General features: G+C 45.0%; 1 protein-coding gene across 5 annotated transcripts in view; it reads left to right on the top strand.

Moving 5' to 3' along the window:
- ADGRG2 (adhesion G protein-coupled receptor G2) overlaps positions 1-12578 on the top strand; it is a 134111-nt gene that overhangs the window by 51327 nt on the left and 70206 nt on the right. For all 5 annotated transcript variants that reach the window (XM_077989612.1, XM_028842106.2, XM_028842108.2 and 2 more), the window contains exon 3: positions 3184-3302. In XM_077989612.1, coding sequence (XP_077845738.1) covers positions 3185-3302 — 118 coding nt within the window. In that variant the 5' untranslated portion in view covers position 3184. The remainder of the gene's footprint in view (positions 1-3183; positions 3303-12578) is intronic.

The raw sequence follows: 12578 nt of genomic DNA, 5'->3' as shown, positions 1-12578 counted from the left end.
TTCGAGGATAGGTGATTTCTGAGTTCCTTTCCAGAAATAAACCACTCTGATACTGTCTCCCCAGGCTACACTTAAATACTTGTGAATTAAATCTAAGTCAACTCCACCAGTTTCAGGTAGAGTCAAGCCTAAGGCATTTGCAGAGGAGAGCATTTTCTGTGGCGCTGTAGTTCACTCAATAATGCCTCCGTTTTTTTTTTTTAAAGCAGTGCTTTTGGAGGGGGGGCAGAGTTCAAAAACTTAAAAAATAGGTTAATTTTTAAACTTTTTATTGAAAATTATGGCATACATATAAGTATACAACTCAGTGAATTTTGTGAACTGAACACGACCATGTAACTGGCACACATAATATTCCCGATACCTCAGAAGCCTCCCTTGTGCCCACATCCAATATTGTTATAACTCCCTACCTTCCAAGGATAAGCCTTCTCCTGACTTCTCACCGCATCGATTAGTTTTTTCTGCTTCGATTTCTCATGAATGGAATTATGTACAATAAGTACTCTTTTCTCTCTGGTTTCCTTGGCAAACATTATATTTCTGAGCTGCACTGAGATTGTTTTGTATAGCTGTAGCAGACACTTAGGTCTTTCCTCCAGAGAGACATCGATACATCTTTGCACAACTGTGTTAACATCCTCATTTGAGTGACTCCTTTGGGAAGATCAATAACATGCCATTATGCCCAGAGAGAGGTTAAAAGAGGAGGGAGAAATTAGAGGCTTTTTATAATTGATCAACATATTATAGCATTAATACATAATACAATTTATTAATTTAAGATATGCAAGCTGTCTTTTGAAGGAGAAAGATTCACCTCCTGGTCTAAAACATCATCATGTCAGGTCAAGGAAAGAATCACTCTCCTAGTGCTGGTTATGAGTATTCAATTACAGAATTCTTAAAGATTGCCAGCTTTATCTTGAGACAGAAATTCTGGCTTATATATCCCCCTTCTTTCCATGCCCTCTACCCCTTAATCCCAGCACTGCCTGATCCTGCACATACTAGGTGCAAAATAGATACCTGTTGAATGAATGAATGAATGAATGACGAGTACAGCTAACATTTACAGTACCTTCACAGTGCCAGCCACTGTGCAAAGATTTCTTGTTTACTCACTGCAACAGCACTATCAGGTGAGTGCTGTTATCTCAATTTGCTAGATGGGGAAACATGACCATTGGAAATAACTTGTCCACAGTCACTCAGATATTATGTGGCCGAGCTGGGACCTTTGAACTCATGCTCTTTAGTCTTCACCACTGTGTATTCACACTCACTCTAGGACTTGCAGAGGCTGCAAGTGGTGGCTGGATTCATGAGTGCCCTTGGCTGAGAGCTCTGCTCGCTGAGGACACACAGCCTGGTTTGTCCAGCCACTTCCCTCTGGCTGTGTAGAGGAAGCCTGCCCAGTTGGCTCTCGCCACCCCCTTGCTTGTGCCTGTGCCCATGAGTGGTTCCTTTCTCAGCACTCCACGCCAGCCTCCGCTCCTAGTGCTGACTGCCCGTCATGGGGTAATGTTGGCCAACTCCCAGACATGGGAGGATCAGACGGTCTTAGCGTTTGCGATTCTCTCTGTGTGCTGAACTCTCCCCTAGCCCCTGCCCCACCTCCAGCACGTGCATTTCATCTAACTCACTCCTATTCAGCCCTCACATCTCAACTGGTACATACTGGCCCTCAATAAATATTTGTTGAATGAATAAATGAATGAATGGCAAATGAGGCTTTTAAATTCAATTCTGATATAAACTACTAAAATGCAAGCTATGATGATAAAATAATGTGCAACAAAAAGGAAACGCAATGTACTGATGAAACTGGGTAGTTCCCTTGACCCCTTCGTGGGACTCATGAAGGAGTGGCTCACTGACTCAGCCCACAGCTCTCACCCCCTCGCGGGAGGGGGAGCACGCAGGTGAGTGGGTACAGAGGCCAGGTTGAGTGCTTCTGGGCAACCAGCAGGAGCAGGACTCTGTGCGGGCCCACGGCAGCATCGACAGGTTGCCCACGACCTCCAGAGCCCCAGAGGGCATGTGTTACAGCACATTCTTTTAGCATTGCCATCTGTGGACAGTGTAAGTGTTAAACAGCTCAGTGTCATTGTGACAGCCTCTTGCACCCGCACCCAGGTATTCGTCTGGCATCCAGGAGGAATGAAGTTGTAAGAACAAATTGGAGGGTGGCGAATGCTGAGGATTTTATTGCTGACGAAAGTGGCTCTCAGTGGGATGGGTAGCTGGAAAGGGAATGGAGTGGGAAACTTCCCCTGGAGTTTGGCCATCTGTGGCTGAACTCTTCTCCGAAGTCCCACTGTCAAGCCATCTCTCTGAAGTCAAGCTGCTCCTCTCCAACGTCCGGCTACTTCTCTTCTCTCCTTCTCTGCTACTCTGCCAGTGAGGCCTGGGGTTTTTATGGATACCGGACTGGGGGACAGGGCAGGCCAGGGTGGTTTTGGAAAAGCCAACATTTGGGCAGGGAAACAGGAACGCATGTTCTCACTTTGGGCTACGGGTCCAGGCTTGAGAGTGTGGCCCTTGTCCAGGACCACCTTCTTCTACCCAATATTTCCCTGCCTCCTGTCCATATCACTTATCCTTTTGCAGCATAAAACATACAAGAGGAAAACTCCGCCTCAAAAAAAAAAAAAAAAAAAAAAAGCATGAATAGGAGCTGGGCACAGTGGCGCTGCCTGAGGCAGGAGGATTGCTTGAAGCCTCAGTATACTATGATCACACCTGTGAACAGCCATTGCGCTCCAGCCTGGGCAACATAGCGAGACTCTATCTCTTTAAAAAAGTGTTTTTTTTAAGGAAAAATAACAGAGAAATTGATAGATTATTGAAAAGATTCTGTGTAGTGGTAATAATGATGTAACATTTTGCATTTTTAATTTCTTCTCTTGTTATTTTGCATGTGTTGATGTTTTCCATAAATCCACATGGGCTACCTTGCTTCTAATAGGTATAACATCCTACTGGGCAACCCTCCCATCATAAACATGGGTTTTGCTTGTTGTCACCAGTGCCCAACTGGCGTTTCTGATTCTCTGGAACCATAGCAATTTGAAGTGCACAGGATCACAGGTTGCCTTGGTTGAGGAATGACCTTTGAGGTATTGCCGTGTTGTGATTATGGCAGCTGTGATGATCTGTTTTCGCCTTACTTTATTCCAGGATGGTTTTCTCTGGCAGGCAGTGTGGCCGTGTTGGCAGAACTGAAGAAGTTTTACTGACATTCAAGATATTCCTTGTCATCATTTGTCTTCATGTCGTTCTGGTAACATCCCTGGAAGGTAATGTGTCTGTTTTTCTTCATTTTTTTTTTCTGTTTATCTGCTTGTATGTGTGTAATTTTTTTGTTATTTAGGATTTTTTTACTATGGTAAAATAATACAATATTTATCATTTTAACCATTTTTAAGTATACAGTTCATTGGCATTAAGTACATTCACAATTTTGTGTAACTGTCACCGCTATCCATTTCTAAAACGTTTTCATCATCCCAAATAGAAACTCTATATCCATTAAACAATAACTCCCCATTTCCTTCCCCCGTACCCCTTCCTGGTAACTTCTGTTCCTTTTCTTTCTATGTATTTGCCTATTGCAAGTACCTTAGATAAGTGGAATCATACAATATTTGTCCTTTTGTGCCTGGCTTATTTCACTTAGGATGTTTTCAAAGTTCACCCACATTGCAGCTTGTATCAGAATTTCATTCTTTTTAACGGCTAATGTTTCACTGTATGCATTGACCCCATTTTGTCTATTGATTCATCCATTGATGGGCATTTGGGTCGTTTCCCCCTTTCGGCTGTTGTGAATAATGCTGCTATGAACATGGGTGTACAAATCACTATTTGAGTCCCTGCTTTCATTTCTTTGGGGCATATACCTAGAAGGGAATTGCTGGATCATATAACCCTGTGTTTAACATCTTGAGAAACTGCTAAACTGTTTTCCACAGTGGCTGTATCATTTTACATTCCCACAAGCAAGGCACAAGAATTCCAGTGTCTCCCATTCTTGACGATGCTTGTATTTTCCTGTTGTTTTGGCAATGGGTGTGAAGTGGTATCTCATTGTGGTTTTGATTTACATTTCCTGAACGATTAGTGATATTGAGCATCTTTTCATGTGCTTATTGGCCACTTATATATCTTCTTTGGAGAAGTGTCTATTCAAATCCTTTGCTCAGTTTTGAATTGGGTTGTTTTTGTTGGTGTTGAGTTTTGGAGTTCTTTGTGTATTCTGGATATTAATCCCTTATCGGATATATAATTTGCAAGTATTTTCTCCCATTCTGTGGAGTGTTTCTTCTACTCTCTTAATAGTATCATTTCATGCATAAATTCTTTTAATGTTAATGTGGTCTATTTATTTTTACTTTTGTTGTCTATGCTTTGGTGTTATATCAAAGAAATCATTGCCAAATCCAATATCATGAAGACTTTCCCCTATGTTTTCTTCCAAGAATTTTATAGTTTTAGCTCTTATGTTTAGGTCCTTTGATCGATTTAGAGTTCATTTTTGTATATGGTGTAAGGTTAAGGGTCCAACTTCACTCTCGTGCATGTGGATATCGTTTTCCAGCCGCATTTCTTGAAAAGACTGCCCTTTTGCCATTGAATGGTCTTGGCACCTTTGTCAAAAATCACTTCGTTACTGGTGGAGGGTGTCTAGGTTCTTGGCATCTTGAACAAATAATTGGACAAAACGCACAAACGAAGCAAGGAAGTAATGAAGAGATTTATTGAAAATGAACGTACACTCCACAGTGTGGGAGTGGCCCGAGCACAGGGGCTCAAAGGCCCTATTACAGAATTTGTGGGAGTTTCCATTGGTTACTTGGTGTATGCCCTACGTAAATGAAGAGGACAAAGTAAAGTTACAAAGTCATTTACTCAGCGTACACCCTATGGTGAGGATATTTCCTGTCATAGCTGAAGTGTGAATCGGCTTTATGTTCCCTGCCTCCAGACCCTATTTTCCTGCCTCAAATTGACCATATAGATGAGGGTTTATTTCTGGTGTTTACTTGTTCTTAAATGTATCTGCTTGAAGGTACAACCATATGGAAATTTAAAGGCGGTAGAGAATCAGACAAATGAAGCAGCCTGGTATTTTCAGAAAGAGGGATCTTTAGAAGTTCATGGAACAAGAAGAAAAGGTATCTAAGAAAGGTAGTTGAAAGACCAGCAATGCTGGGCCTGCAGTTTCTGTGGGCACAACTGCCAAAGGCAAGTGTAAAGAACCCTCATTAGGAGGTTCACACCTGTAATCCCAGCACTTTGGGAGGCTGAGGAGGGAGGATCACTGGAACCCAGGAATCCAAGACAAGCCTGAGCAACATAGTGAGACCCCGTCTCTACAAAAATGAAATAACATAAAAAATTAGCCGGGCGTGGTGGTGGGTGGCTGTATTCCCAGCTACTTAGGAGGCTGAGATGGGAGGATCACTTGAGCCCAGGAGGCAGAGGTTGCAGGAGGCAGAGGTTGCAGTAAACAGTGACCGTACCACTGCAGTCCAGCTTGGGTGGCAGAGTGCAACCCTGTCTCAAAAAAAAAGCATCCTCATTAGGAATGAGACTAGGAAATGTTTGATACTTAAGACATCAAGGACACACAAAGAAATACCTTTCTTATTCCGAAGTGGGTGGCAGGACCAAGGAATCTTTATTGCATAAGATAAAAACCTACTAGCAGCAAACAACAAAACATACAAACAAATAAAACACAGATACAAATACACAGACTAAATGGAAAACTTCCCAACAAGCTATAACACAATTGGCAATCCTTTAAAAAGTAGGTACGGGGGCATGTTGTCAAGAAGCCACCATTCTTTAAGAAAAGAAATGATGGCCGGGTGCGGTGGCTCATGCCTGTAATCCCAGCACTTTGGGAGGCCGAAGCGGGTGGATCACCTGAGGTCAGGAGTTCAAGACCAGCCTCGCCAACATGGCAAAGCCCTGTCTCTACTAAAAATGCAAAAAATTAGCCGGGCGTGGTGGTGCGCACCTGTAATCCCAGCTATTTGGGAGGCTGAGGCGGGAGAATTGTTTGAACCCGGGAGCGGAGGTTGCAGTGAGCCAAGATCATGCCATTGCACTCCAGCCTGGGTGACAGAGTGAGACTCTGTCTCAAAAAAAATAAAGAAAGAAAAGAAAAGAAATGATAAGGACTAAATGTATTCTGAAGGCTTACAACATACCAGATTCCTACATGCTTAGTACACGTCCACTCCCTTAATCTTCTCAATCCAGTCTAGGAAGGGGAGATCCTAGTTATATTGCCATTTTCCAGATCAGGAAGCTGAGGCTCAGAGAGGTAAGTAACTTGCCCAAGGCTGTTAGCCCTTAAGAAGCGGCAGAGCTGGAATTTGAACCCAGTAGTCAGCCTCTAGATTTTGTGTTTGTAACCACAAAACCAAGTTATCAAACTTGAGCATGCATCAGAATCCCCTGGAGGGCTTATGGAGGTACCGTTCACTGGGCCCCATCCCCAGAATTTGTGCTTCAGTGGGTCTGGGGTGGGACTGAGGAACTGACAGCTCTAACAAGCTCCCCGGTGATGCTGATGATATAGTCTAGGGACTACACTTTGAGAACCACTGCGTACACAACTGGTGGAAGACAGAAATGGGGAGAGAATATATATATCCTAGCACTTTGGGAGGTCAAGGTGGATGGATCGCTTGAGCTCAGCCTGGGCAACATGGGGAGACCCTGTCTCTACCAAAAAAAAAAAAAAAAAAAAAAAAATTAGCCGGGCGGTGGCGTGCCTGTGGTCCTAGTTACTCAGGAGGCAGAGGTGGGAGGATCGCTTGAGCCCAGGAGGTCAATGCTACAGTGAGCTGAGATCATGCCACTGTACTACAGCCTGGGTGACAGAGCGAGACTCTCAAACAAAAAATAAAATAAAATCTAAACTATTCTCACACGCATCATCTCCTTAGGGCACTGAAACGTTACTGTGGGCTTGGCAGGGCGAAACTCAAGAGTCCCCACTTTACTGATGAGTAAATGTCCTCCCCAGGGAGGTTATTGGTTAGGAAGTGGCGGAGCCCAGACTAGATGCTAGATCTTCAGTCTCACGTTTCGGTGCTTTTTCCACCACAGGGGTAGATGAGGCAGGAAAGTGGAACACAAGGGAAAAAACTCATCCAAATGAAAGCTGTTTGTTAGAAATATGTCTTTTTGAAAAATTATGTTTTAAAATGCCAACAACAGGGGCAGGTAAATAGGAAAGTGCATGGCTCTGAAACAAACCTAAGTAGGGAAAAGCTGAGTGATCACTAAAGGCAGCTGACTGCATTTCTTGCTCCAGATCTCTGATGAATTGATTTCTTAAAGCAGTGGTTCCCAAAGTATGGCAGACAAGTAGCACTGGCATCACCTGTCTCTCAGAACGCCCAGTAAGAGTGTTTATTCATGTTATGTATTTATTTTGTTTTTGTTTTATTTTCTTTTTCTTTCTTTTTTTTTTTTTTTTTTTTTTTTTTGGAGACAGGATCTTGTTGTCGCCCAGACTTGAGTGCGCGATCTCAGCTCACTGCAGTCTCAATCTCCCGGGCTCAAGTGATCCTTCCACCTCAGTCTCCGGAGAAGCTGGGACTACAGGCAACACCACCACGCCCAACTAATTTTTTAAATTTTTTGTAGAGATGGGGTATCACTATATTGCCCAGAGTGGTCTCAAATTCCTGGGCTCAAGCGATGCTCCCACCTTGCTTCCCAAAGTTCTGGGATTACAGACGTGAGCCACCATGCCCTGCTCATGTTACTGAACAATCACCTTGATAGCACTCACCACGTGCCGGCCACTGTTCTAAGCCCTTACAAATGGCTAACTCATTTAAAGCCCACTCTATAACCCCTTGAAAAAGGCACTATTATGAGCTCATTTTACCGGTGAGGAAATTGAGGCACAGAGGAGGTAAGCAACTTGCCTTAGGTCAAATAATTAAGAGGTTGCAGAGTTACAATTCAAATTCAGGCCATCTGGCTCTAAAGCCTGTACGTTGGACCTCTATACTATGGTGCCTTTTCACATTCTTAACCTCTCTGCTATGCTAGGCTCAGTTGCTTGGTAGTTGTGAATCTGTAGATTAAAAATAAAGATGGAATCCATAATTGTGAGAATCAGTGTTGTTCTGGATCACCCAGGTGGCTCATAGGCACCACCTCCCCCAATAGCTTTGGACTGGGGCAGGGGTTCTTTTCGTTCAGGATGGCTTGGGCCTGGTTTTTGAAGGCCAAGGGGACTGACCTGCCACTTCTCCATTGGGTTATCAATTGTGCAATAATGATTGCCTGCTGTGTGCCCAGCAGTACTGGCCACTGAGAACATCGTCTCTGACTCCAGGGAGTTTACACTGCAGTTGGAGAGCCATGACTATGACACATGAGAACAATACAAACTATAACTAAGTCTTAAAGTGTGAGTCAGTGCTATAGGGTCCTCACATATGGCCTGTGGCCAGATCTGTGGATTCGTCTGATGCTAAACCACCTATAGCAGATGCTGTTGGTGCCCTGCCTGTATCCCCTTGGCCCACCCCAGGGGTCACCTGCAGACAGTTCCTGTGGATGCTGACGGCTTTCGTGTCTCTCTGAGAATCATCTATGCCCATGGGAGTGTGCTTGGCCCATGCGCAGGACAAACCAGAAGTGCTGGGGAGAGAACACCCCCAGTGAGTAATGGGAGTTGGAATTTAAATATGCCAGCTTCCTTGTCCCTTGGTGGGACCACACTCAGGTGTGTTCTGTGTCATCTCCCAGAGTTCCCCAGTTGCATTGTACCCCATAATACTCATCTGCTCATGAATGTGCCCATTTCCACATTTACCCCCTTGTCTGTCTTACTCGCATATTCCCCCACTCTGCTTCTGGGGACCCTCCCCATTGGGAAACTCCCCTTCCAAAGTTGAGGCCAAATCTTACTACCTCTAGAAAACCTGCCCTGACCTCAGAAGAATTAAACCCCTCTCCCCAGTTTTTGCTTCTCTTTATCCATCCATACCTGGGGATACCACTTTGTGTGACACTCATTACGGGCTTCCTTTTTACCGTGAGTCCTTGCAGTGTGCAGTCAGTGCCGAACAAAGGGTTGACCAGGTGGGTGGCGAACTCACGGGAAGGAAGCTGATGGGCACTGAGAGCCTGCTCAGGGCCACTCTTCCGGGTGCTTTACTCACATTATCTCATTTAATCCTTACAAAACCTCTTTCCGGTGGGTAGTTTTCATCTTGGTTTACAGATGAAGAAACTGTCAAACGAAGGCGTTTGCCTAGAGGTCACACAGCTAGGAAGACTCCCCATCAGAATCTGTAGCCCAGGGCACCCTCAGGAAGTATCTGAGGACTGAATGAGCATGTCACTGAGGTGCAGGGCTCGGGAGTGGAGAGGGAGCCTGGGGTGAGCTGTTAGAGAGCGGCAGCTTTCCCCACCCGGGGCTCGGAGATCTGGACTGTAAACACAGTAGCTTCACCCTGGAAGCCTGAGAGGTGACTCAGTAGCTCTTGACGGCAGGGAGAGGTGGGATGACACTCTCTCGTTAGGCCACTAGCCAACAGAGAGAGCCCGTGGACCTTAACACTTTCAGTTGTGTGATTGGGTGACATTTGAGGGGCTCGTTCTTGGTCTACCAGAAACCGGAATGAGTTTTGGCAGGTAACTATACTCACCTCCAGCCTCCAGCTCTCCTGGGCGGTACCAATGCCCTTTTTTTTTTTTTTTTTTTTTAAGTCTTTGAAGGAGGTCTTCTTTTAGGTACAGCTATTCTATTTTCCAGAGGGGCAGATGACATAATAGGGGAAGATGGTTATAATTTCATTCTTGCAGAGTTGTCTTCCTCATTTGGAAACAATTACACATTTGAGCCAGTTTAGTGATCTCATGAGCTACAATCCCCAACTTTCTCTCTGGGCTGGGTCTAGATCTTTCTGTGCTACAGGCATTTCCAGTGATGAGTCCCTCTATAATTCCCCTCTCCGAGGCCTGGCTGTCTGATTTCCTCCTATCCTCTTGTGCTGTGTCCTTCTGAGTCCTTGGTCTTCCTTGCGAGGAGGTCGGTAGAGCTGCAGGAGGTGGGCTGCATGCTCCTGAGAGGCAGGAGACCTGTCCTGTTTCATTTTGTCCTCTAATACCAGACCCTGTCCCGGTCTCCTCATTCTCTCTCAATCCCCTGTCTGTACAAGTGAGGTTATAAATGCTTACCATGGCACTGATCTGATGCTCAGCCAATCTCACAACCCCCTCTGACCCCTGCCAAATCTTACTCCCCGCACCCAGGCATGAGGCCATGTCTGTTGGACCCTGACTCTTTCCCTAGCAGGTGGAAGTGGTGATGGGGAGTGATGGAGAGTCTATCATAGATAGGTGGCAGGGGAAACTGAAAGCAGAGGGCATTGTGTCCCACTCTCCACTTAGAACTTGGGGTAAGGACTCCTCACACAGGGCAGTTGCAGAGATGAAATGGCAAAACTGTTTCCCTTGGAGATGATGTCCCCTCCAAGTCTCTCTCAGCTCTCATGTGGCAGAGTAGGGACTCTAAAATACCCTCATGTTCCTAGTGGGTAGCTGTGATGAGATCCAGGGGTGGGGATAGAGCTGCAAAGACTATGGCGTGGACAGCCTAGGCCAGGGGTCAGATAGAGGATGAGACAGACACTCAGTGGTGAGAACTCAAGGGAGCTGTATCAGCAGGAGAAGGACCCCCAGGCCTGGATGGGATTCTGATGACTAGACCATGGGCCCACTGGACACAGCCTTCAGCAGTGGACACCAGTTGGATACCCAGGAGTCCTACAGGATGAGGCAGCTCTCTGGAGAGGCCATTGAGAACTCAGGGCTCAGCACCAGGTGAGCTCACAGACCCAGGCCCCTTCTCCCTACTACCAGAAAGGCACTAGCACACCATTCTCAGCCCAGGCGCTATCTTGACTACCAGAAGGAAGAGGAGGGCGGACAAAGATTGTGCATTTATTCACAAGTCATTGGGTTAACTAGAGACCATTTTAGAGCAAAAGAGACAAAGCTACCTTTGTCTCTTTAAATGTCTACCTTTAAATCGTCAGACTTAAGGATCTCTTTCCTATATTTCTGGAGTGGAGGCTCTGAAACAAAAGGGAGCCACCCTAGATATCAAAGGCAGCTCAGGAATTTTTGGTGTGTTTTTGGTGCTATTGTTTCTACATCTAAATTATATCTATAAATTTTAAACTTGCTCTAAAATGAATATATATCGAACACAGAATGATGTGTCAGGGCACTCCACTAGGAATTGTGGGAGATCATCATCATATCCTGAACTCTGATCCTCCTCCAGGTTTTATCTTTTCAGCTATGTAGAGACATCATTCAGGTCCTTGAGGGTAGTGGTGACATCTTTTCTCTCTGTGTAGCCTCCATATTGTCTAGCACATAGTAAGTACTCAGTAAACTGTGGTTGTCTAATTGGTTTTGATTTGTGATCCTAGTCTAAAGCCTAGAGATATTCCAAAAAGTGGGCCCCCCCTCAGCTTACATCAGCAATACTAGGCTCATCCAAACCCAGTGAGTTCTGATACAGCGTAAACTACTCCAAACTTCTGCATAGACTTCAGTAAGGTGGCTGTACCTTGGCTAGGATTACCCTTGAAGAATGTGTTTCCCCTCCTCCATATGAGGAAGGGGCTCAACTGATTCCCCATTAAGATTCCTTCACAGTCTGACATTCTGTGAGTTCAATCAGCCAGTAGGAACCATCTCCAGATTCTTCATTCATTGTCCTGGAATACCAGGGATCCTCAAACATGATGTCATTCTGGAAATCCTTGGGTGATATCTGAGCTGCTGATTATTTATGCCAGGTTCTCACATTTGGCTGCACATTGGAATCACCTGGGGGAATTTAAGAACACCTGCCTCGGCTGGGTGTGGTGGCTCACGCCTGTAAACCCAGCACTTTGGGAGGCTGATGTGGGTGGATCATTTGAGGTCAGGAGTTTGAGACCAGCCTGGCCAACATGCTGAAACCCCATCTCTACTAAAAATATAAAAATTTGCTGGGCGTGGTGCTGGGCGCCTGTAATCCTAGCTATTCAGGAACCTGAGGCAGGAGAATTGCTTCAACCTGGGAGCAGAGGTTGCAGTGAGCTGAGATTGTGCCACTGCACTCCAGCCTGGGCGACAGAGCAAGACTCCATCTCAAAAAAAAAAAAGAAAAAAAAAAAGAAAAAAAAAAAGAAAAGAATACCTGCCTCCTACCCCCAGAGATTCTGACATTATTGGTGTGGGGGTACAGCCTGGATATTGGGGTTCTTCAAAGTACCCCAAGCGATGCTAGCAGAACCGAGAACCACTCACCTCTGCAATCCCATTTTAAGGCTGTTCTCCTGTTCAAAGTTCCTAATGTGAAATTGGAAACAATTTATAAGTCATATTTTTTCAAACTACATTTATTACGTGAGGCAATTTCAAAGGCTTTTAAAGTTATAACGAAGTCAGTAATCTCTTGATTTCAAAATGGATAAAAGCTCTAGACGTGGCTCTTGCCGACTGGCAAATCCCCAAGTTGTTATTGC

Source organism: Macaca mulatta, chromosome X (genome assembly GCF_049350105.2).
Source record: "Macaca mulatta isolate MMU2019108-1 chromosome X, T2T-MMU8v2.0, whole genome shotgun sequence".
Lineage (NCBI taxonomy): Eukaryota > Metazoa > Chordata > Mammalia > Primates > Cercopithecidae > Macaca > Macaca mulatta.
Note: the sequence above shows the minus strand (reverse complement) of the source record. Positions and strands in the feature narration are given on the sequence as shown.